Below are 21146 nucleotides of genomic sequence, written 5' to 3'. Positions count from 1 at the left end.
TAGTAGGCCAGATATGACTCATGTTTAACTCTCTAGCAGGAAAATTTACCTTACCAAGTCTGCCAATTACCTTACTGTACTAGAAAATACTTTAAAATTTGACTTATTTAAAAAATACAATGCAGACTTACATTCATTCTTGTAGTTCTTTCCCATAATTACTGTAAAAAAATACAAATATTATTTACCAATACTTCTTATCTGATATTCACATGGCGTCCAATCATACAGAAAATATTCTAACCCTCTCTTGGTAATGTTCTTTTACAGAAGGAGAACTTGAAGCAGAATGGCTGCAAGATGTGGGTTTATCAACTCTGATCTCAGGTGATGAAGAGGAAGATGGCAAAGCCTTGCTCTCTACATTGACTCGAACCCAAGCAGCTGCCGTGGAAAAGAGATACAATACCTATACCCAAACCATGAGGAAAAAGAATAAGCAATCTGTCAGGGATGTCAGAGACATTTTTGGAGTCAGGGAATCTCCTGTAAGTAAGAGCTCAAACATGGCTCAAAAAGGTGCTTCGTTTGATTGGGGATGGGGGTAGGTTGGGCCTGGGGTAGAAAAAATATCAGAAATGTCTGGTTGGGTGGTTCCATTCTAACTTTTTGAGAAAACTAAAGCAGACAGCACAGTGCAAATTTTTACAAGTTTGAACTTAAGTGATCATTATCTCCTGTACTGCAGTCTCCCTCAATACTAAACTTATTCCCTTGTTTGTTGAAATCAGAGAGTGACTTCTTTGGCAGTGGAACGAGTCTTTGTGGGTAGAATCCAGGGACCCTTTACTTCAATTTCAGCACTGAATGGAAACTCTGTGGTCGGGCAAAGGAGTCCTAGGGAAGTGGACTTAAGTATTGTACACAAGATCAGGTGGTTTGGTTTGAATGGAAGGTGGGGATGAGAGATCGGGTAGGGTAGCCTTTATGTTCAGATAAATTAAAATGGTCAAAAAATGAAAATACCAGCATTAATTAAGTGGGCAAGAGAATGATTCAGAAAACCATAAGGGAAACATCCCATGTTTTATGATAAATGGCTGGTTGAAGTTCTAGCTTACCCTTAGCAATTTCATGTCCCCAATTTTACATCTAAGGCTATTACTCATGTTTTCCTATGTCTACCTTTGTTTTACTGCTAACTCTGTCTTATAGCTCACTTGTTCATTTATTCATTGCATAATTGCAATGTTACATTACAATAACTGCATCACAGATGCATTATCTGTGCAAGATCCTAGGTTAGGTTCTATGCAGATGGGCTTCTTGAAACATTTTGGATAACTAGTATACAGAAAAAAGGAAATTTGATGTTCAGCTGCAATTAGAGATAAGTTACCTGGGCAAGCTAGTTAATCACTCTGATTTAGGTTTCTTGTCTGATTAATTATAGTATCAGTAATGGCATACATGAAAACTTCAGGGGTATTGAGTAGAAATCATGGTTGAAGACAGTCTCCAATTTGAATTACTTAAGATTGTCTGTAAATCATATCTTCTTTTAGATAAAGTAATCACATTGGGTAGTTGCCAAGGCAGCTCATATAGGCCCAGTTAACCTTTGCATTTGTGCTAACAGTGTCCTAGAATAGCACTATCCCTTAGAACTTTCTACAGTGATGGAAGTGGTCTACTTCTGTCCATTATGGTAGCTCCAGTTACATCTGACTACTAACACTTTAAATGTGGCTAGTGTGAGAAATTGAATTTTTAATTTTTCTTAATCTTAATTGATTTAAATATGAACAGTCGCATGTAGCTTGTAGCTTATGTATTGAATAACATAGTTCTAGAATCTTCTGCCATATATAATGATATAACTTATGGTGAGTGCATTTTGAATTCTGAGCTATTTGGACTTTCAACCTAGTGTAAACCTGTGTCTTTCTGGATGGTGGGATTGTCTACAGCTGTAACTGAGTAAAGGTGACTTCCACAATGTGAGGCAAGGACATTAGCTACAGGTGTCCTGACCAAGATGCCTACTGTAGTAAAGGGCTGTCTTGCTGGTTTAAATTCCTTGGGCCTGATGTTTTGGTATTTTTCATCTGACCATCCGTATCAGATGTTCTTATTCAGATATCACTCAGCAGCATCATGGCTTGTGATCACAAACTGGTCCTTCTGTCTAGTGGCACTTAGAGTCCTGTATGCTATGACACTGCAGCAGTACCAAGGGATGATTTTATGGGAAATTGGGATAGACTCCATAACAACAACCAAATAAATGAAGGACAAGTAACGTGTCTTGTGGGTTTTGAAAAGGCTGTTATACTTAACAATCTTTTTGAAAGTCTTCAGGGACTTTCTGCTTGAGAAGCAGTAGTCAAATGCTTTGTTTTAGTTGGATTCACATTCACCAACATAATTTTTTTTTTTTTTTTTTGAGACGGAGTCTCGCTTTGTCGCCCAGGCTGGAGTGCAGTAGCGCAATCTCGGCTCACTGCAAGCTCTGCCTCCTGAGTTCACGCCATTCTCCTGCCTCAGCCTCCTGAGTAACTGGGACTAGAGGTGCCCGCCACCACGCCTGGCTAATTTTGTTTTTGTATTTTTAGTAGAGACGGGGTTTCACCGTGTCAGCCAGGATGGTCTCTATCTCCTGACCTCGTGATCCACCCGCCTCGGCCTCCCAAACTGCTGGGATTACAGGCGTGAGCCACCGCACCCGGCCATAATTTTTTTAGATTAAGAGTAAGTGTCTAAGTCAGCCTCCCCCTTTACATTTTATTTGGTGTTTGAAGAAAGAGGAAAGCAAATATGAATTGTACTATTTGTACTAAATCTTTGGGATTTATTGACAAATTTGTTTCAGGATGGTGTATTAGAAAAAGGAAAACTTTGTTTCCTAGGCCGAAGTTCTAATTGATGAATACCTTTCACCTGCAATGACCATTCATGTTCATTTGACTTATGATGTACATTTGACTTGTGATAATCATTCATGTTCATTTGAAATTCATCTTTCAAATGAATTTTCTTTCAAAATACATGAAGAGCAGCTCTCCTTCTTTCCACTTTTAAGCATTCACGTATGGCAAGCTCAGATGTTCTGCTGGGTTCTAGCTGGAGCACTGGGATACCCTTCTGTTCTGGTGGTTTCTTTCTTCCTTTCTTGTATCCACCAAAGTGGATCCCAAAGATATACAGTACCTAGTAGATTCCAGCTGGTGGGAGACTAGAAAAATTGCAAGTGGGTGATTTGCTATTACTGTAAATAAAAAGAGGGCCTGCGCCTGGAAATTCTTCTGAAAACAAAAAATTCCCTTGATTATTTTTCACTTGTCTCCAGGATCATCTTGAGAGGATCCTAAAATCTTTGCATCCATGCTGTCTTTCTCACTTCTATTTCCAGATACTTCAGACTTTGAATTTTGCTTTTCCCTAGGAAACTGCAAAATTAAAAAGGGTTTCTAGGCTCTTCCCAAATCCTCCATTTACTCAGTGCATTACTAGAGAATGCATAACTATTCTCTTCAGATTTCCTAAGACTTTGGACTTCTAGTAATGGAAAAACAGCAAGATAAAGGGTATTTTTTGTGCACCTTCTTCTTTCATTTAGACCCCAAAGGGAAAGATAAAGTACTCAGTTCCTCAAAATGAAATGTCTTTTGCTTCACTGAGACAGGCAAATGGAATAAACTGGTGTCTAACTCCTGGAAAGACCAAAGGAGGGCCTAACAGGGTGCTTTTGTGGTGAGGAGTGAGGAATGGCCCAGGGTTCTTCCTTATGTCTGCCTTCCTCTCTTTCCTTCCAGTCCTGCTACTGAAGCCTCAGGTCTAGAGAGAATTGAGAATGGGGACTAAGGAAGTGGGTGGGCACAGGAGAAGGAAAGACTATATATTCTAGGGAGTCAAAAGGTCTTGTGCTATCTTGGAAAATAGGGCAGTCAGTGAAATGAAATCAGTGTAAGTTTGGCATTGTCTAAGATGCCTAAAAAATTCAGATTGTTCCTTATCAGAGATGTAAAAAGCTATATAAACCTAGCTTTTTAAAAAATATTTATAATATATAAGGCCTAAGAAACATCTTCACAGATTTTTTTTCCTAAAAAATTCAGCATCTGTTTTTGCAAGAAATTTGGAAGCTTCTAGAGAATGTACCTAAACTTTTTCAGTTTTCTATTTGAATTTGACAACATAAACACCAATTCCTCTGTTCCTCCTCCTGTCCTGTGTCTCTGGGGTCCATCGCTTTCTCTCTCTCTCTCTCTGTCTGTCTCTCTTTCTCTCTCTCTCTCTCTCTCTCTCTCTACCCCCTCTCTCTTCCCCCCTGCCCCCACCAATTGTGTGTCCCCCTCCCTATCCCTTCGTTTCCCCCCATCCCTTCTTATTCTTTCTTTGGCATCATTTACCTACATTAATTCAATAATTACCGAAGATTTTCCATTTCACTTTCTTAGTGAAGTCTTATAATCAGTTTCGTAAGGAGATTTTGCATTAATCTTAGATGTATAAATTTGACCCAATATACTTATCTAGTAAGGATATAAGTACAAGTAAAATAGATAAGTATAAGATAAATACTTATATCTTTATATTGTATAAAATACTTATAAAGATTTATATTGTATAAAATACTTACAAAGACACAAGTATTTATCTTATACTTATCTATAAATTCAGTAATTTAGAAAATAGATATGTGGATTATATGGTTCTTCTCTTAATTTTTTTCGTATATAGAATCCCATGCTCATGTTCTCACTCATAGGTGGGAATTGAACAATGAGATCACTTGGACTCGGGAAGGGGAACATCACACACCGGGGCCTATCATGGGGAGGGGGGAGGGGGGAGGGATTGCATTGGGAGTTATACCTGATGTAAATGACGAGTTGATGGGTGCCGACGAGTTGATGGGTGCAGCACACCAACATGGCACAAGTATACATATGTAACAAACCTGCACGTTATGCACGTGTACCCTAGAACTTAAAGTATAATAATAATAATAATAAAAAGAATCCCATGCTCAAAATCACTTGGCTTCAGAGTTTGTAAGATATGGGTCCATTATCTTTTCTTATGTACCATTGCCGTGGGTAAGTACAATGTCTGTATCAATCCTATTCCTTTACATAACAGATGGGAAAGCCTTTGAATTTTATTTTTATTGCTGGAAACTTGAAATTTCACCAACTTTATCTTTTTAAAAAATTCATCCTGGTCAGTACTAAGTGAGCTCTTACAATCTGAGAACTAGTTCTTTTTTCAGGTTCTACATATTTTCTTCTAGCATTTAAAACAAGTATTTGTTTGTTCATTTTATTTTCTTGATTATCTCCTTCTGAAACTCCTGTTAGATGATTGTTGCACTGTTTGGATTGAACCTCTGTGTCTCTTAAATGTTCTTATATTTTCCAAGCTTATTTTGGCCACAGCTGTTTTAACACTATGCCTTTCATTCCTTAAAAATTTGGCCAGGCATGATGGCTGACACCTGTAATCCCAGCACTTTGGGAGGTTAAGGCAAGAGGATGGCTTGAACTCAGGAGTTTGAGACCAGCCTGGGCAGCATAGCAAGACCATGTCTCTACAAAAGAAAATTTTTTTAATTAGCCAGTTGTGGTGGCACATACCTGCTGTCCCATACCTATTGTTTCAGCTACTCAGGAGGCTGAGGTGGGAGAATCACATGAGCCTGGGAGGTCAAGGCTGCAGTGAGCCATGACTGGGCCACTTAACTCCATCCTGGAAGACAGAATGATAGATCCTGTCTCAAAAAGAAAAAAAAAAATTAATGGTCATATTGCTAATTTACTGAAGGCCCTCCCCTTGCCCTGACTTCCCTTTCATTATAGCTAGCATCTGTTCTTGTTTCTTTTTTTTTTGGCTCTCAGAAAGCATTTATTAAACTTCATTTTACAACATTTTGAAGCTCCCCCAAACACCGTGGCAAACACCACTCAATTAAATTCTCCCAGTAATCCAGGTGTTAAGACACAAAATTTGTGCTGACCCACCAGACCACAGCTGTCTTTGTAACAGGTTTTTTGAGTCTTCCTGCTATCGTTTGTCACAGCATGGCAAAATCCAAACATTCCCATCACCAAAATACATCCCAACGTTGTAGAACAGTTAAATCTTTCTCAAATACATCACAAACAATAATCCTATATTTCTATGTTTTTATAATACAAAACACTGACTTTAGTCAACAATTAAAAAACATTTACTGAGTTCAATAACAATAGAAGGAGTCCAGGGCATGCCAATCTCATATAAAAGGTGCTCTCACTGATAAAACTGAGAGCCAATAGGTGATAAATCATTTGCTCAAATACAAAGTCCAACAATATTTTAAAATAAGCCTAAAATCTGAACCTCCTGAAAGGATCTTTTTATTATTATTTTTATTATTATTATTATTATTATTATACTTTAAGTTCTAGGGTACATGTGCATAACGTGCAGGTTTGTTACATATGTATACTTGTGCCATGTTGGTGTGCTGCACCCATCAACTCGTCGGCACCCATCAACTCGTCATTTACATCAGGTATAACTCCCAATGCAATCCCACCCCCCTCCCCCCTCCCCATGATAGGCCCCGGTGTGTGATGTTCCCCTTCCCGAGTCCAAGTAATCTCATTGTTCAGTTCCCACCTATGAGTGAGAACATGCGGTGCTTGATTTTCTGTTCTTGTGATAGTTTGCTAAGAATGATGGTTTCCACCTGCATCCATGTCCCTACAAAGGACACAAACTCATCCTTTTTTATGGCTGCATAGTATTCCATGGTGTATATGTGCCACATTTTCTTAATCCAGTCTGTCACTGATGGACATTTGGGTTGATTCCAAGTCTTTGCTATTGTGAATAGTGCCGCAATAAACATATGTGTGCATGTGTCTTTATGGCAGCATGATTTATAATCCTTTGGGTATATACCCAGTAATGGGATGGCTGGGTCATATGGTACTTCTAGTTCTAGATCCTTGAGGAATCGCCATACTGTTTTCCATAATGGTTGAACTAGTTTACAATCCCACCAACAGTGTAAAAGTGTTCCTATTTCTCCACATCCTCTCCAGCACCTGTTGTTTCCTGACTTTTTAATGATCACCATTCTAACTGGTGTGAGATGGTATCTCATTGTGGTTTTGATTTGCATTTCTCTGATGGCCAGTGATGATGAGCATTTTTTCATGTGTCTGTTGGCTGTATGAATGTCTTCTTTTGAGAAATGTCTGTTCATATCCTTTGCCCACTTTTTGATGGGGTTGTTTGTTTTTTTCTTGTAAATTTGTTTGAGTTCTTTGTAGGTTCTGGATATTAGCCCTTTGTCAGATGAGTAGATTGCAAAAATTTTCTCCCATTCTGTAGATTGCCTGTTCACTCTGATGGTAGTTTCTTTTGCTGTGCAGAAGCTCTTTAGTTTAATTAGATCCCATTTGTCAATTTTGGCTTTTGTTGCCATTGCTTTTGGTGTTTTAGACATGAAGTCTTTGCCCATGCCTATGTCCTGAGTGGTACTACCTAGGTTTTCCTCTAGGGTTTTTATGGTATTAGATCTAACATTTAAGTCTCTAATCCATCTTGAATTAATTTTCGTATAAGGAGTAAGGAAAGGATCCAGTTTCAGCTTTCTACTTATGGCTAGCCAATTTTCCCAGCACTATTTATTAAATAGGGAATCCTTCCCCCATTTCTTGTTTCTCTCAGGTTTGTCAAAGATCAGATGGCTGTAGATGTGTGGTATTATTTCTGAGGACTCTATTCTGTTCCATTGGTCTATATCTCTGTTTTGGTACCAGTACCATGCTGTTTTGGTTACTGTAGCCTTGTAGTATAGTTTGAAGTCAGGTAGCGTGATGCCTCCAGCTTTGTTCTTTTGACTTAGGATTGTCTTGGAGATGTGGGCTCTTTTTTGGTTCCATATGAACTTTAAAGCAGTTTTTTCCAATTCTGTGAAGAAAGTCATTGGTAGCTTGATGGGGATGGCATTGAATCTATAAATAACCTTGGGCAGTATGGCCATTTTCACGATATTGATTCTTCCTATCCATGAGCATGGTATGTTCTTCCATTTGTTTGTGTCCTCTTTTATTTCACTGAGCAGTGGTTTGTAGTTCTCCTTGAAGAGGTCCTTTACATCCCTTGTAAGTTGGATTCCTAGGTATTTTATTCTCTTTGAAGCAATTGTGAATGGAAGTTCATTCATGATTTGGCTCTCTGTTTGTCTGTTACTGGTGTATAAGAATGCTTGTGATTTTTGCACATTAATTTTGTATCCTGAGACTTTGCTGAAGTTGCTTATCAGCTTAAGGAGATTTTGGGCTGAGACAATGGGGTTTTCTAAATATACAATCATGTCATCTGCAAAGAGGGACAATTTGACTTCTTCTTTTCCTAACTGAATACCCTTGATTTCTTTCTCTTGCCTGATTGCCCTAGCCAGAACTTCCAACACTATGTTGAATAGGAGTGGTGAGAGAGGGCATCCCTGTCTTGTGCCAGTTTTCAAAGGGAATTTTTCCAGTTTTTGCCCATTCAATATGATATTGGCTGTGGGTTTGTCATAAATAGCTCTTATTATTTTGAGGTACGTTCCATCAGTACCGAATTTATTGAGCGTTTTTAGCATGAAGGGCTGTTGAATTTTGTCAAAAGCCTTTTCTGCATCTATTGAGATAATCATGTGGTTCTTGTCTTTGGTTCTGTTTATATGCTGGATTATGTTTATTGATTTGCGAATGTTGAACCAGCCTTGCATCCCAGGGATGAAGCCCACTTGATCATGGTGGATAAGCTTTTTGATGTGCTGCTGAATCCGGTTTGCCAGTATTTTATTGAGGATTTTTGCATCGATGTTCATCAGGGATATTGGTCTAAAATTCTCTTTTTTTGTTGTGTCTCTGCCAGGCTTTGGTATCAGGATGATGTTGGCCTCATAAAATGAGTTAGGGAGGATTCCCTCTTTTTCTGTTGATTGGAATAGTTTCAGAAGGAATGGTACCAGCTCCTCTTTGTACCTCTGGTAGAATTCAGCTGTGAATCCATCTGGTCCTGGACTTTTTTTGGTTGGTAGGCTATTAATTATTGCCCCAATTTCAGAGCCTGCTATTGGTCTATTCAGGGATTCAACTTCTTCCTAGTTTAGTCTTGGAAGAGTGTAAGTGTCCAGGAAATTATCCATTTCTTCTAGATTTTCTAGTTTATTTGCGTAGAGGTATTTATAGTATTCTCTGATGGTAGTTTGTATTTCTGTGGGGTCGGTGGTGATATCCCCTTTATCATTTTTTATTGCGTCTATTTGATTCTTCTCTCTTTTCTTCTTTATTAGTCTCGCTAGTGGTCTGTCAATTTTGTTGATCTTTTCAAAAAACCAACTCCTGGATTCATTGATTTTTTGGAGGGTTTTTTGTGTCTCTATCTCCTTCAGTTCTGCTCTGATCTTAGTTATTTCTTGCCTTCTGCTAGCTTTCCACTGTGTTTGCTCTTGCTTCTCTAGTTCTTTTAATTGTGATGTTAGAGTGTCAATTTTACATCTTTCCTGCTTTCTCTTGTGGGCATTTAGTGCTATAAATTTCCCTCTACACACTGCTTTAAATGTGTCCCAGAGATTCTGGTATGTTGTATCTTTGGTCTCATTGGTTTCAAAGAACATCTTTATTTCTGCCTTCATTTCGTTATGTACCCAGTAGTCATTCAGGAGCAGGTTGTTCAGTTTCCATGTAGTTGAGCGGTTTTGATTGAGTTTCTTAGTCCTGAGTTCTAGTTTGATTGCACTGTGGTCTGAGAGACAGTTTGTTATATTTCTGTTCTTGTACATTTGCTGAGGAGTGCTTTACTTCCAATTATGTGGTCAATTTTGGAATAAGTGCGATGTGGTGCTGAGAAGAATGTATATTCTGTTGATTTGGGGTGGAGAGTTCTATAGATGTCTATTAGGTCTGCTTGCTGCAGAGATGAGTTCAATTCCTGGATATCCTTGTTAGCTTTCTGTCTCGTTGATCTGTCTAATGTTGACAGTGGAGTGTTGAAGTCTCCCATTAGTATTGTATGGGAGTCTAAGTCTCTTTGTAAGTCTCTAAGGACTTGCTTTATGAATCTGGGTGCTCCTGTATTGGGTGCATATATATTTAGGATAGTTAGCTCTTCCTGTTGAATTGATCCCTTTACCATTATGTAATGGCCTTCTTTGTCTCTTTTGATCTTTGATGGTTTAAAGTCTGTTTTATCAGAGACTAGTATTGCAACCCCTACTTTTTTTTTGTTCTCCATTTGCTTGGTAAATCTTCCTCCATCCCTTTATTTTGAGCCTATGTATGTCTCTGCATGTGAGATGGGTCTCCTGAATACAGCTGACTGATGGGTCTTGACTCTTTATCCAGTTTGCCAGTCTGTGTCTTTTAATTGGAGCATTTAGTCCATTTACATTTAAGGTTAATATTGTTATGTGTGAACTTGATCCTGCCATTATGATATTAACTGGTTATTTTGCTCGTTAGTTGATGCAGTTTCTTCCTAGCCTCGATGGTCTTTACATTTTGGCATGTTTTTGCAATGGCTGGTACCGGTTGTTCCTTTCCATGTTGAGTGCTTCCTTCAGGGTCTCTTGTAAGGCAGGCCTAGTGGTGACAAAATCTCTAAGCATTTGCTTATCTGTAAAGGATTTTATTTCTCCTTCACTTATGAAACTTAGTTTGGCTGGATATGAAATTCTGGGTTTAAAATTCTTTTCTTTAAGAATGTTGAATATTGGCCTCCACTCTCTTCTGGCTTGTAGAGTTTCTGCCGAGAGATCTGCTGTGAGTCTGATGGGCTTCCCTTTGTGGGTAACCCGACCTTTCTCTCTGGCTGCCCTTAAGATTTTTTCCTTCATTTCAACTTTGGTGAATCTGGCAATTATGTGTCTTGGAGTTGCTCTTCTCGAGGAGTATCTTTGTGGCGTTCTCTGTATTTCCTGGATTTGAATGTTGGCCTGCCCTACTAGGTTGGGGAAGTTCTCCTGGATGATATCCTGAAGAGTGTTTTCCAACTTGGTTCCATTTTCCCCCTCACTTTCAGGCACCCCAATCAGACGTAGATTTGGTCTTTTTACATAATCCCATACTTCTTGCAGGCTTTGTTCATTTCTTTTTCTTCTTTTTTCTTTTGGTTTCTCTTCTCGCTTCATTTCATTCATTTGATCCTCAATTGCTGATGCTCTTTCTTCCAGTTGATCGAGTCGGTTACTGAAGCTTGTGCATTTGTCACGTATTTCTCATGTCATTGTTTTCATCTCTTTCATTTCGTTTATGACCTTCTCTGCATTAATTACTCTAGCCATCAATTCTTCCACTTTTTTTTCAAGATTTTTAGTTTCTTTGTGCTGGGTACGTAATTCCTCCTTTAGCTCTGAGAAGTTTGATGGACTGAAGCCTTCTTCTCTCATCTCGTCAAAGTCATTCTCCGTCCAGTTTTGATCCGTTGCTGGCGATGAGCTGCGCTCCTTTGCCGGGGGAGATGCGCTCTTATTTTTTGAATTTCCAGCTTTTCTGCCCTGCTTTTTCCCCATCTTTGTGGTTTTATCTGCCTCTGGTCTTTGATGATGGTGACATACTGATGGGGTTTTGGTGTAGGTGTCCTTCCTGTTTGATAGTTTTCCTTTTAACAGTCAGGACCCTCAGCTGTAGGTCTGTTGGAGATTGCTTGAGGTCCACCCCAGACCCTGTTTGCCTGGGTGTCAGCAGCAGAGGCTGCAGAAGATAGAATATTGCTGAACAGCGAGTGTACCTGTCTGATTCTTGCTTTGGAAGCTTCCTCTCAGGGGTATACTCCACCCTGTGAGGTGTGGGGTGTTAGACTGCCCCTAGTGGGGGATGTCTCCCAGTTAGGCTACTCAGGGGTCAGGGACCCACTTAAGCAGGCAGTCTCTCCCTTCTCAGATCTCAACCTCCGTGTTGGGAGATCCACTGCTCTCTTCAAAGCTGTCAGACAGAGTCGTTTGCGTCTGCAGAGGTTTCTGCAGCTTTTGTTTATCTGTGCTCTGTCCCCAGAGGTGGAGTCTACAAAGACAGGCAGGTTTCCTTGAGCTGCTGTGGGCTCCACCCAGTTCGAGCTTCCCAGCGGCTTTGTTTACCTACTTAAGCCTCAGCAATCGCGGGCGCCCCTCCCCCAGCCTCGCTGCTGCCTTGCGGTTAGATCGTTAGATCGCAGACTGTTGTGCTAGCAATGAGGGAGGCTCCGTGGGCGTGGGACCCTCCTGGCCAGGTGTGGGATATAATCTCCTGGTGTGCCCACTTGCGCAGTATTGGGGTGGGAGTTACCCGATTTTCCAGGTGTTGTGTGTCTCAGTTCCCCTGGCTAGGAAAAGGGATTCCCTTCCCCCTTGCGCTTCCCAGGTGAGGCGATGCCTCGCCCTGCTTCAGCTCTCGCTGGTTGGGCTGCATCAGCTGACCAGCCCCGGTTGTCCGGCACTCCCTAGTGAGATGAACCCAGTACCTCAGTTGAAAATGCAGAAATCACCGGTCTTCTGTGTCGCTCGCGCCACCGGTCTTCTGTGTCGCTGGCGCTGGGAGTTGGAGACTGGAGCTGTTCCTGTGTTCTTGTTTCTTGACTGCAGTAGCCTCTCAGCATTCTGAAGGTAATAACTGAATTAAACCTTAAATTTCAAAGTTCTCTTCTTTTCCTTGAATTTTCTGCTTCCTTCAGAGTCATGTGTTTATTTTAGCGTCGTCGTTTTTCTCTTCCATTGTTGTTGCTCTGTTGACTTTGATCCTTGGGTGTTGATTTATGTTTATTAAGAAAGGATTAGGTTGATTGATTGATCAGTATAGGTAATGAGAGTTGTATGGTCCTCTTTTCTCCCAGAACTCTCCTGTGAATAGGAGTCTGGGCCTTTTTGAATGGTGAAGTTTGTTGACTGTCATCCTTCACTTAAGACACATACGTTTTGGATTATGACACCTCTGAATCAAAATATCCCATATACCCCATAAATATGTATACCTACTATGTACCCACAAAAAATAGAAATTAAAAAAATAACAATACAAAACGTTTGACATGTGCCCATTTTACGTTTGTATGAGTCATATTTTCAAGTTTAAAAATTCCATGTTGACAATATAAAAATTTAAAAAATATATTTTTTAAAAGACACGTACATATGGCATCAATGCCAAAGTCATAGGAGTCCTGTAGAACTGTAATTTCCTTTTCAAGCAAACTGAACTTCTCTTCTTAACTCCTGTCCATATTCTTTTAGAAGGCTCCAAGTGAAATGCAATTCAGCCTCTGTCTACAACCACCACACACTCACTGGGACAGCCGCCGCTGCCACCAAGGCAGGCATCACTCATTACTGAGAGTTAGCTACTACCTGCTCTTCAGTGTCTGGGAGGGAAGGGTCTGCCTGGCCTCTTTGTTCGGAAAAATATTTTGCAGTTACTTTTGTCCTTCTGTGTGTGGGGTGCCTCCCTGATCCTTTTATTTTGGTTCTGGAAATGGGCTTTTTCTGGATCAGCCTTTACCTTCTATGCATTTTTCTCTTGTGCCTTTTTACAGGCAGAGGTTTTCCTCTAACCCTATCAAACCATTCCTGCCTGATTTTTATCTGCCAGGAACTTCCAACAATTTCTGTTCTGTTAATGGAAATGTTCAGTGGTTTTTAGAACTGCACATTTAAAAAGATATATCTTTTGACACTTGGAGTAATTTGCAGGGACAGGAGAAGGTAGCCTGTACATTTTGCTATCTTGATTGAATTTTCTTGTGCTGATTTTTCAGTAATACTTATGCCTTTCAGAAAATAAATGTGTTTTTTCTTACAATGAAAGTAGTACATAATTGTTATTGGAAACTTAGAAAATACGGACAGACAAGGTGAAGAATGACAATTTCTATGGGTTCAAAGAAATGTTATGATTTCACTAAATATCTAATACATTTAGTTTTTCAATGGAGTTTTTTTATAATAAAGGAACAGACATTTAACCCCTGTTTTACTTGTATACTAAATCAAAAATGTTAAATCAGTCTCCGGATACATCACGCATGGTTTACAGTCCTGTTCATCATAAGCAGAGTTCCAGTACCCAAATACATTTTCCAACATTCAGAAGATCTGAATTAAATGTTCCTTTCAGTAGCACATTTAACTGGGCAAAATCGATCTAATTTATCTTTAGCTTCATAATTGATAAGCAACTAGCTAAAAGTGGAATTAATGTACAATTGACTATATAAATATACAGTGTGCTGTAAAAATGATTATATAACTTATATATATACATTTGGCTGCACATAACAGAAAACACAAGAGATCATGTGTTATACAAATATGAGTTTGTTTTTCTCTCTGAAGCAGATGATGTAGGTGGTGTTTTTCCCTACCATGAATCCAGTTTCCTTTTGTCTTTCATAAAAACAACCAGAAAAGTTAAGGAAGACAACAGGCTGGGTTTGGGGTGCACAGTTGATGGTGTCTTTCACAGAGAATAGTGTCTATTAATGTGCCTGGCATTTAGTAGGCGCTCGGTATGGGTTGATAAATTGCTAAATGCAAGGACAAGTGCATAAGTAATCATAGCTATGGTTATCGCCACAAATCTCTATGAATGTACACATAGTATACATAACAAGTGATTTATTGCACAATTAAATTTGGGAAACTATAAATAAAATAAAATACACTTTCATTTTTTTCAATAGCCAGATTATTTTTTGTATCCCAACTCCTCTTTTGGATGTGACTCTGGATAAAGAGGAGGTATTGTCCATTCCCTGTAGAAATGGCCAACTGGTAAGTTAAGGCAAGGGAAACCGAGTATAAGGAGGTTAGAAAAAATAATTATTTCAAGACAGAAAAACTAATGGAAAAAAATGCCCACTTATATGGAAACAATGAAGAAAAAAAGAGACTCTTAAAAATAAACTCAGGAATAAATAAATCAATTCACAAATAACTATATGCCCTACTTTACTAACAGAAAGAATAACACCCACAGTAATAGCTGCAGCCAGAAGTCAAAATGTTGGGGAAGTTGTCAGATCAGTGTTGTTCTCTTGGATGAGCTCACAATGGAAAATCTTGAGCTACCCTCCATATATCCTTTAGTATTAATTTAATTACCACCATAAGAAATATTTTGACATTTCACTTCTTTTCTTTTCATTTTGAGACGGGGTCTTGCTGTCACCCAGGCTGCAGTGCAGTTGCACAGTCACAGCTCACTGTAACTTGGAACTCCTGGGCTCAAGCAATCCTCCCACCTCAGCCACCCTAGTAGCTGGGACTGCAGCTGCACATCGCCATGCCCAGCTAATGTTTAAATTTTTTTATAGTGATGAGATCTCATTATGTTGCCCAGGCTGGTCTCAGACTCCTAGCCTCTTCCCTCCTAAAGTGCTGGGATTACAGACATGAGCCTCCATGCCCAGATCAGTTATTTTAAAAAGGTAAATATCTCTTTTTTTGGAATTAGAATTGCATTTTTTTCTTCAGCTTTTATTTTAAGTTCTGGGGTACATGTACAGTATGTGCAGGTTTGTTACGCAGGTAAACATGTGCCATGGTGGTTTGCTGCACAGATCAACCCATCACGTTGGTATTAAGCTCCGCATCCATTAGCTATTCTTCCTGATGTTCTCCCTTCCCTGACCCTGAACAGGCCCCAGTGTGTTCTGTTCCCCACCATATGTCCATAGTGTGTTCTCATCGTTCAGCTCCCACTTAGAAGTGAGAACATGCAGTGTTTGGTTTTCTGTTCCTGTGTTAGTTTGCTGAGGATAACAGCTTCCAGCTCCATCCATGTCCCTGCAAAGGACACGATCTCATTCCTTTTTATGGCTGCATAGTATTCCATGGTGTATATGTACCACTCTAAATGTAAATATCATGGGAAGCTGCACTATGTCATTTTAAATGTATAGTGGTAAGTGGGAAAAAGTACACTATCTAGCACAGGAAGTGAACACCTTTCATCAGAGCCCATCTGGTCTGTTTTAGTGCAAAGTTTCAAAGAATGCTAATCTGAGTTCATGACTGCCAATGAATCTGTCTCAGTAGAAGGCTTTAATTCTATGAGATGAATCCCATGTGTGATCTATACCACGTGTCATGAAACTTGGGTCCACCATTTGAAATGGTGCATTGTGAATAGGAGCCATAGAAGGACGGGGGTTTGCTGACATCTGCCTCCACCTGGATTTGTGGTGGCAGATTTCTCATTTACAGTCAGAGACTTTCCTCTATTACACTTCAGTATGTTTCCTTCTCTTTAGCTTTAGTTTTTTTCCTTCCTGTTAGAGGAGAAGGATTCTTTGCTGTTCCAAGAATAATTCCTATTCCCACCCTTGATCGGATGAAGATGGCGATGATGATGATGATGATGATGTTTTGTTTCTGTACAGTTTCTTTTTATGTTGTAGAGATTTCATGTGGGGCACTCTATCTGGAAGTAGGTTCTTTGTCTCTCCTAAGAGTCTGCTGAGTGGTTTGAATGTGGCTAGTTTGTGTTCTGGCCACTCTTCTGTTGCCTGAGGGTAGATCGAGGTCCGGATGTGGAGTATAGTCAGCAGGCACTGTGAGCAATCCTGTTTTGCAGATTTTGTCTCTATTTTCTTTTCTAATTTAATCCATTTTCTAATTTTATTGTATTTTTCCTTCCTCCCCACCAGGACACTTGGCCTGAGGCGTTTGCCCCTCTCTGCTGTCCCCATTCCCCTTGCTGCATCCAGTGTCTCACCCCTCAGCCAGAGGATGGCAAGTCAGAGCAGACACTGAAGCCTTTCTAAAAAATGGGTTTCTGTGAGCTTTGTGTCCCACCTGGCTCTACCTTCTGTTTTGGTTGTCTTCTCTTTGCCCCGGTGGTGAGGGAAAGCTCTCCACCCTTGGATTATGAGAGTGGCTGAACACACAGCACCCGACACTGGTCATGTGTAATCGACAGCAGTTTATTAGTCACGTATCCTCACAGCTTGGGAGAGGGGGACACTGCATGCCACACAGGGCCACATGTAGGCTGCTCCTGGGAACAGGGTGAGCAAGCAGGGTCTGCAGGCTTTGTAGCATTAGGAGGGTAGGCTGTTCCATGGCTCCCACAGGAGAAAGCGATTGGGTTTTTGAGTAATTCCATGGGCTGGCAGGGAACTGAAATACTACTCAGAGATACACAAGAACTGTCCTCTGGATAAGGAGGGTTGTTTGACTGGGGGAGCTTCTCTGCGGGAGCACAGTGGGGAGAACTTGCTATTATGCCATCTGATCTCACCAGATTTCCAGGCAGCTCATCATATTGAGCCTTAATTTCGATCTCACACCACACGCACACCCCCACCCCTGACTAGGGATTCTCATTATTCTGGATTTATTTTATGTATTTAATCTTGTATCTTTTTATTCTTATATTCCATCTTTTACCTTCTTCCAAACTAGAGGAAAAATATGGTGAATTTTCACAGAACGTCTTCTCTCTCAGTATATTAGAGGGGGACTTCTGTTTTACAATGGTATGTTGCATCCTTTGTGAGTAGATTTTTAAACTGGACTGCAGACATTGCATCAGGCAAGCAGAGGCGGATAAGGTTTGAAAAATGTACTTCTTACCTTTTTCAAATCTAACCATATGAAACAGAAGATAACAATGTAGATAATCACGAAAGGATGAGATGGGGTGTGTGTGTGTGTGTGTGTGTGTGTGTGTGTGTAGGTTAGACAAGTGCTAATCTTCAAACACTTATATATGGAATTGTAAAATATATTAGTTTAAATATCAAAAATATATATTCTGGTTTCCTCCTGGGTGAGGGGTTCCCAAGACCATGCCCAGGTTCAGTGGTTTAGAAGGACTCACAGGACGCAGCAAACAGTCCTACCCATGGCTGGAATTGTTACTGCAAACGGATACAGAGCAAAATCTGCAAAGAGAAAGGTGCATGGAGCGAAGTGCAGGGAATCTGCACCAGCTTCCAAGAGTCCTCTCTCAGGGGGGTAACGTACGACAGGATTAATTCCTCCAGCAGCAAACTGTTTCTACCAGGAAAGTTCAATAAAGCCAAGGAGCCTCAGGTTTTTATCGGGTTGATCACATAGGCACCCTCTACGTAGTACGCCACAAAATTCCAGACTCCCAGAAGGAAAGCCGGTGTTCAGTATAAGCCATATTGTTTGCACAAGCAGTTTAGGATCCATGAGCCAGTCTTAACATTGAGGAAAGAGTGGGAACCTCCTGAAACTCAAGTGTGTGTCAGACCTGCTGTGGTACTCTTTTTTGCAGATCTCTCAATATAATATATTTCTAGGTGTATGAGGGGTAAAACTTTCATTTGCCCTTACCTTCTCTTCTTCCCTTAAAAAGTGATGATCAGAGTCAGGTTTATAGGGTAATCACCAGGAAACAATTGTAGGTATTTAGTGAACACTCACTAAGTGCCTAGCACTCTAGACAACAGCAGTAAAATAAGGAGACATGGCCCCTGCGCACAGGATTTTTATATATTAGCTTAACAGTGAATTTAAAATGCAAACAAAAGGCCGGGCGCGGTGGCTCAAGCCTGTAATCCCAGCACTTTGGGAGGCCGAGACGGGCGGATCACGAGGTCAGGAGATCGAGACCATCCTGGCTAACACGGTGAAACCCCATCTCTACTAAAAATTACAAAAAACTAGCCGGGCGAGGTGGCGGGTGCCTGTAGTCCCAGCTACTCGGGAGGCTGAGGCAGGAGAATGGCATGAACCCGGGAGGCGGAGCTTGCAGTGAGCCGAGATCCGGCCACTGCACTCCAGCCTGGGTGACAGAGCAAGACTCCGTCTCAAAAAAAAAAAAAAAAGCAAACAAAAGCAATGGCGATGGTTAGAAGGTGAGACATGGTTATTCACAGTTATCAGGTAAGGTAACAGTTGGCCTTTGAATGGAATGTTTACCAAATGATTTTACGTTGGCCAAAGGCGAACATTAACCCACCCTGCGTTTGTCTCCCTTTGGCTGCCACCCACCCCAACCCAACTAAGCTATACCAACCCATTAGCTGTCACTTTGGGGTAAGTAAAGCAGTTCTGTCTTGAGCTCCATGTGAAAGAGTGAATAATCAAAGTTCCAGAAGGATCTCAGGCATCCTCAGGACGTGCAGACAGAAGCATAATTACAGTGAGCCTCCTCTGTTCCGTCTCCTTCCCAGTCTCCTCATGGGCAAAATGTTCTCTCACATGGCTTTCACTGTGCCTTTCATTTCAAATCATTGAAGGTCATACCACCTTTAAAAGGTTAATCAGGGCCAGGTATGGCGGCTTACGCCTGTAATCCTAGCACTTTAGGAGGCCAAGGCAGGAGGCTGTCTTGAGCCCAGGAGTTTGAGACCAATCTGGGCAAAAAAACAAGACCCTGTCTCTAGGAAAAAAAAAAAAAATTTAAAAATTAGCCAGATGCAATGGCATGTTCCTATAGTTCTAGCTATTTGGGAGGCTGAGGCGGGAGGATTCCTTGAGCCCAGGTGTTCAAGGTTGCAGTGAGCTATGATCTCACTATTACACTTTAGACTGGGTGACCTTCTCTCAAAAAAAAAAAAAAAACCCGCCCGGGTAAGCATGGTGCCAAACACATGAATAAACTTCTCACTGAGATGGAAGAGAACGCTGAAGTTATTCCAGCCATACCCGTGAGCTGCTGGACAGTTTATGGAATGAGGTGGCAGACACTGTCCTGTCCTGCAGAAGGATGATGAGGGAGAATATAATGAAATGACTACATAGAACAGTAAAAATACCAACTTACGTAATCACATGTATTACAGAATGTTACATCTTCTTAGCAGATTGTGCCTTTTACTCTTTGAGCAAATCTGGCAAGAAATGTCTCTGGATACTAAATTTTTATAATCCAAAAAGCTTGAATCCTAAATTGGTGAGTATCAAGATGCTAGACCCTAAATCGGTTTCCTACAGTAACGTATAGCTATTGGCCCATCTGCTTTTTCATACTGTGTTATTGTTGAGAAGTCTGATGCCTCCCTAAAACTTATTCCCTTATTTATATCCTGCTTTCATTTTTATATTTCTGGAAACCTTGTAGGTGTATTTTTATTGTTGGAGAACTGAATATCATTAGGATATGAAATCTTTCTTTTTCTCATCATCATCAGCACTCAGCTTTTTGTTTCTGATAACTTCCTTTCCTTTGAATTCTGAACATTCTCTTCCCATTATTTCTGTAATTCTTTCTTTCTCTCCACTTTTTCTGTTCTTTCACTGCTTGGATTAAACTCACATATCTTAAATTGTCAGTTATTTTCCATATCTTTTTTCTGTTTGTCTGCTAGTAGATTTTGTCTGCATTATTCTTGTAGAGACTTAATTTTAATATTTGCCATGAGTAATTATAACTTGGCCCCTGTTGCATTTATAATTCAACAATCATACTGTTAATTCACAAGAATGCCTCTTTTTCCACTGATTTCCCCTTTATTGTTATACTTAGTTCCTGACTTCTTGTTGCAACTGCCTCTCAAATCTCTCTAAAAAAAAATTATAAATGTTCTTCTCTTTCCTCAATTATCTGCTTTTCGTAGAATGTTTATCACTATACTTCTTTTTCGTGATGTTGGATTTTCTCTTGATATTGGTTTACAAACCATTGCAAAATACCATCATAAAGTCTCACTTTAAAATAGCATGGTTTTGTCAGTTAGATCAGACTTAGACAATTAGAGGTTTTCTTACAAAACAAGAAGCTTAAGGAGGAAGGCCAAGGCTGGTATGGCTGCCCTGGCATGGATCTATCAATTTTTTCTTCTTTCCATTCTGCCCCCCTTAGTGTATGGACCAATTGTTAATACTTACAGGATGTCTGGACATCACAGGCACCATGTCAATGCTTCTGAAAGAAGCTGACTTCATCCACTTTCACAAGAAAACATTAGCTTTCCTGGACACTCCACCAAGTAGAATTGCATTCATATCTTACTGGATATAACCATCAGATGATCACACTCAGTCTTTTTAGTTAGAACATAGCATCTTGGAGCAAAATCATGATATTCATAAGTTAGGAAAGAAAAGAAAGTGGGTTTTGGCAGGAAGCTAGCAGAGTCGGCTTCTGAGACCAATTCTGTTACAGTACATGGCATTTATGAGGATCAATATAATTATGAATGAATTGGTAAGTGCTGTTATCAATGCCCAGGTAGTCATTAATTGTATATATCTCCAGGCAGCTGTACCT

General features: G+C 40.2%; 1 protein-coding gene across 1 annotated transcript in view; it reads left to right on the top strand.

Annotated features, from left to right (window-relative positions):
* The window catches only part of ARHGAP28 (Rho GTPase activating protein 28), a 199798-nt gene that overhangs the window by 119094 nt on the left and 59558 nt on the right, over positions 1-21146 (top strand). Inside the window, exon 3 of the mRNA XM_025365097.1 lies at positions 271-488. Within this exon, the coding sequence (XP_025220882.1) occupies positions 271-488 (218 nt within the window). The remainder of the gene's footprint in view (positions 1-270; positions 489-21146) is intronic.

The sequence above is a fragment of the Theropithecus gelada genome, chromosome 18, assembly GCF_003255815.1.
Source record: "Theropithecus gelada isolate Dixy chromosome 18, Tgel_1.0, whole genome shotgun sequence".
NCBI lineage: Eukaryota > Metazoa > Chordata > Mammalia > Primates > Cercopithecidae > Theropithecus > Theropithecus gelada.
Note: the sequence above shows the minus strand (reverse complement) of the source record. Positions and strands in the feature narration are given on the sequence as shown.